This window comes from Cyprinodon variegatus, unplaced genomic scaffold (assembly GCF_000732505.1).
Source record: "Cyprinodon variegatus isolate N-32 unplaced genomic scaffold, C_variegatus-1.0 Scaffold752, whole genome shotgun sequence".
Lineage (NCBI taxonomy): Eukaryota > Metazoa > Chordata > Actinopteri > Cyprinodontiformes > Cyprinodontidae > Cyprinodon > Cyprinodon variegatus.
Window position 1 is genome coordinate 395,268 of NW_015151205.1, and position 4,926 is coordinate 400,193.

Sequence of the window (4,926 nt, forward strand, 5' to 3'; positions counted from 1 at the left end):
AAGGGGTCCCTATGTCCTCCAGCAGTCTAAGCCTATAGCAGCATATCTATAGAGAGCAAAGCAGAATAATGAACAGTGGTGACTCCTTGGGGGTGCCTGTGTCTGTCTGCCTGGAGCTGTGGAGGCTTCCAGGAGCCAAGCTGACCTACTCTTTGGGGTTCAATCCTGTGAGGTTACAACTCTTGTTACCATTATCTTTGCAATGAAAAGAGTAAAACCCACTGCTTGTCTGGAGAAGTCTGGAATAGAAACATAGAGCTCGATTTAACAGCAGGAACAGGGTTAGAGTAACAGGATCAATAGAATAGAATAGAATAGAAACTCTCTTTATTGTCCCACAATGGGGAAACAGATAAGAAGATTTTTTTTTAGGTAAAGCCTTAGTATAGCCAGTTATTGAGGTTATAAAGATATAAACAGGTCTTTCAGGTATAATTAGGTCTGCTGTCTTAACTATTAAGCCCTTAACACACAGAACACGATTTTGGCTGAGATCCGACAGAATCCTAACAATACCATGACATGACGTAAAGCTTAGCGATCACTGAGAGCGACTGGGGCAGACAGTTTGACGCAATCTCAGCTGTGAGACGCTTCAACTAACATGCCGATCTTTCTATGGCCTTACCCTAATCATTACCAGCACAAACTGGCCCTAAACCCCCTTCATACCAGTTCTCTATCAAATCCAAGGACCCTAAAGTGTTTTACACACATTAGTCATTCACCCACTGATGATGTTGAGCAACACTTTAGCCACAGCTGCTCTGGGGCACACTGACCAAAGCAAGGTCATCATACATCAGTGCTACTGGATTCTTAGACCTCCAACAGCAGGCAAGGCAAGGAAATTGTCATGGCCAAGGTTGCAATGACAGACAAAGACAGAGTGGGGCTCAAACCAGCAACCCACCATAGTTACAGGATGCAGCCATATCCTATGAGCCACTATCACCACAGAAATACTGCCCTGGCACATATAGACAAGGGATTTCTTAACTACCCTCTCTATAGGGTACAGCTGAAGTCAACTGCCAGGACAGGAAAGTTTGAGTGTTTAGACAGCAGTGCTTCCCAGCTGGAATCAATTGGTGATCAGCAAAAGAATCACACAACCCCGAGGCTGCTGCTAGCTGATCCCTTTAATTGCTATTGCCATATTTTCTTGTTTTGCTACAATAAAGGACTTTCTCTTTGTGGTAGATATAGATTTAGTAAGGCTGGGCATACACTGTACGATATTTTCAGTCGTTGTACTCAGCTACAGCTCCAACTGTAAAAAGAAACCACAGGGTTTAAAAGTTCACAGCTAATGATGTATATTCTCACACTGTGCGGCCCAAAAAAACAACACGTTGGACTCACCGCCGAGAGATGACGCTGGTTGAACTCGATAATCTGGAAGTAGAACTCCTTTGTTTGCAAATGCACAGTGCGCAAGGTTCTGGTACACTGGCTCATAGCTCTGCTTTAACAGCAGGATTTGCAAACGAACACCTCACCAGGGTGAATTGAATTTTAAAGATCCTTGATTTTCTCCCGACCTTACGATTATTGATCAGGAGGTGGTCGTGAAAGGCTGACTATTCCTAAGTTACCCCCTGTATACTGCAGGGCGCACCATGAGGCGGAAACTCGCCTGATCCAACAAATTCTTACACGACTGAAGAATCGACCCAAAAAGGGCAAAAACTCATACAGTGTTTGCAGGGTTCAATGTAGACTTTGGATGAATTTGACCAATAAAGGCCTGCAAAGAAAACAGTTGCTATCAGCATCTCTAAACATCTTTATCCTTTTTTTCCAGATGAAGATCTTCCTGAACATTTGTATGTTGATGTTTCATTTACTGTCCAATCAGACTGTCCCAACTGTGTCTTTCATGTCCAGAATCGTCTCCATGTTGATCCCAGCCACCAGCAGGGCCCGTGTACGCAGGACTGGGATTAGCCCGCTGCACCTGGCAGCAGAGCGTAACCGCGATGATGTTCTGGAGATGCTTATCGAGGCGGGCTTTGATGTCAATGCCCAACTGTCAGAGGAGAGAATGCGGCTGTACGAGGACCGCCGCAGCACAGCGCTCTACTTCTCCGTCATCAACAACAACGTAGAGGCTGTTCGCATGCTGCTGAACGCTGGTGCCAACCCGAACCTGGACATGTTCAAACCTCTGATGGTGGCTTCCAGGATGGGCTGCATCCAGACAGTCAAGCTGTTGGTGGAGCACGGCGCCGACATCAACGCAGGCATCCCTACCCACCCCACCACCTTCCCAGCTGTCTTCATGTTCTCCATGAAGTACCTTCCCCTCCTCAAGTACCTGCTTGACCATGGAGGCCACGCCCTCCCCTGCTTTGACTGTGTTTATGGTAACCGGGCTCATCCACCCATAAAAACCAATCGATCAAACTGGGACAACGACTCGGACCAAATTCTGGCAGAGGTGCCTCTACGGACGGGCGTTCAGGTGAGCGTACCGATTATAACCAGGTGGTCAGGTGTTAATTTGGTATAAAGGAGGAGATCACCTAGATTTTGATTATGTAGATGGCAGATTCTGATCTTTTAAACTCTGTGGTTTGATTTTAAGGTTTAACATGTGACCGTACCTGTTCAGTTGACAGATTGAGCACCTGCTTCTAGGTTTCAGTACTAACAGTTGTAAGTAAAACAGCAAATGATTGACTGATTGGTATAATAGTTGGTTACTTGACGGATTGTTCCACAGTTCTGTGAGATGATCTCTGCCCCAAGTATCTCTCGATGGGCGGGGCCTATCATTGATGTCCTGCTGGACTACGTTGGTCATGTGACGCTTTGCTCCAGACTGATGGAACACCTGGACAGTTACTCTGGGTGGAGTGGAATCAAAGAGAAAGCAGGTAATTTCACTTCAGTTTATTTCCATTGCACCAATTCACAGCACATCTCAAGACACCTTCCAGTTCACCAGATCATCCAGTCACATTGATCATTTCCAGTCTAACCAGTCCTCGTGTGTTCCAGCTCCCCCCCGGCCGCTGCTGCACCTCTGCAGGTTGCAGATTCTGCAGCTGGTTGGACACAGAAAGCTGAAGAAGCTGCCGCTTCCTGGAGGTCTGATCCGCTTCCTGAAACACCAAGACTTGCCTCTGGATGACGAAGGCTGAACCAGACAACCGTTGAGCTGCAGATGTTGCATCATTTAGATTTCTTCCTGCCTCAATCTGTTCACATGGTTTCCGTTTCTAGAGGATAATTCAGCACCTGGAACAACGATAGAAACGCCATCTGGGACACTTCCAAGATGAACTACACAGGAAACAGGATTAGAATCAGAATCAACCCAAACTACAGCACTGGAGGAGGAGGAGGAGGAGGAGGAGGAGGAGTGAGTGCTGGCTTCCATCAGACTCTAACATGGACTCTTCTTGGTCGGAACACAGTTTGAACTGATGATCTCACTGCCATGTTTCAATGGGACATTAATTAGTTGCTGTTGTCATGGAAACGGAACAGATGATGTCATGTTTTGAAGTGTCATTAAACTGTTTTTACTGCAGTAGTGTGAGACTTTAATGGCAGCAGGCGTTGATCACTGATCGTTAATCTGTGAGGGTCAATGACCTCCCATTAGCACCTCCCTGAAGACGAGATGAAGCCTCCATGATGGCGGCAGAACTGAGGCGACCTCATCTCTGCTCTCTGAAGGAGGATCCTCCACCTGTTCAGCTTCAAGCTGGACGATGAGTGAGACTGAAGCAGAAACTATCCGACCTGTTCAAGCTTTAGAAACACATCAGGGCTTTTTAAATGATTTTATTCAGAATGGGGAACGGTAGGAAGCAGAGGGCTGATTAGATCGCAGAGACTCTTTCTAAGTATCCAGGACACCTGATCCATCAGAGGCACAGTGAAAGGACCCACCTAGACCACCTAAAGTGGTTTAGAGCAGTGGTCACAGACTCCAGTCCTGGAGAGCCGGTTTCCTGACACACCTGACTCCAACGTTTGCTCATTAAAGCCGGCGTACACTCTGCGATTTTCTTCAATCGTTGCACGCAGCTGCTGCTCACACTGTACGACTAACCGCAGGTTTTAGTCGTACAGTGTGAGCTCACAGCTTACGATTTATGTTCAGGCCGACGCTCTGATGCGATCTACCTGCTCTCACTGTACGTCTAAAACCCAGGTGGGACTCAGCTCGCAGTGAGATGACGCTACTCCGACTCGTCTATCTGGAAGCCAAACCAGTAGAAGAGGAACATGAAGCTCACTAGAGTGAAACGCGCTGCCTTGGATATTTGGGCAATTTTGTGCTGAAAGCCCTAAAAAGAAAAGGAGACGACGTATTTGGACAAAGACATGGCTGAGCTAACGAGGCTACTACGGTCTGTCAGTTTTACAGAGAGAACTCATCTGAAAGGAAGAATAAAAAGAAGGATCCTTTGTGCCCTGAGCGATTTACCCACGACGGTCAGGAGAAAATTAAACATGTTTGATTTTCTCCTGACCTCTTGATTCCTGATTGGGAGGTGATCGTGAGAGGCTGATCGCCCCTCGTAACCCTGGGTACACTACACGACTCATGACTAGGCTGAAAGTCGGCCCAATCGATTCTCGCACGATTGGAAAATCGTGCGAGAATCGTGGGAAAAAGTACAAACTTCTGAAAGTTCTTTAAATCCTTCTGCCACAACAATCCTGCCCCCTTGATAAAAGACCAATCACATTCACTTTATTCACTAGTCTAAAGTCAGCAAAACTCAGCTTGGCTACAGTACCCAAAACTGGCGAACACTCTGGCGTCGAGGTAGTGGCAGTCAGCAGCTTAAGAACGCTCCGTTAACGAGGAAACCATCAGCAGGTGAGTGAGGAGGCGGACCAGAACCAGACGCCTCCTGGTGGAGAAAGGAAGACAAACACAGAAACACAAACACCCAGACA

General features: G+C 46.9%; 1 protein-coding gene across 1 annotated transcript in view; it reads left to right on the forward strand.

The window, feature by feature from the left end:
* LOC107098153 (ankyrin repeat and SOCS box protein 2-like) overlaps positions 1 to 3,353 on the forward strand; it is a 12,745-nt gene extending 9,392 nt beyond the window's left edge. Inside the window, exons 8-10 of the mRNA XM_015395653.1 lie at positions 1,891 to 2,467; positions 2,729 to 2,882; positions 3,007 to 3,353. Of these exons, the coding sequence (XP_015251139.1) occupies positions 1,891 to 2,467; positions 2,729 to 2,882; positions 3,007 to 3,149 (874 nt within the window). The 3' untranslated portion in view covers positions 3,150 to 3,353. The remainder of the gene's footprint in view (positions 1 to 1,890; positions 2,468 to 2,728; positions 2,883 to 3,006) is intronic.
* The last annotated feature ends 1,573 nt before the right edge of the window (positions 3,354 to 4,926 follow it).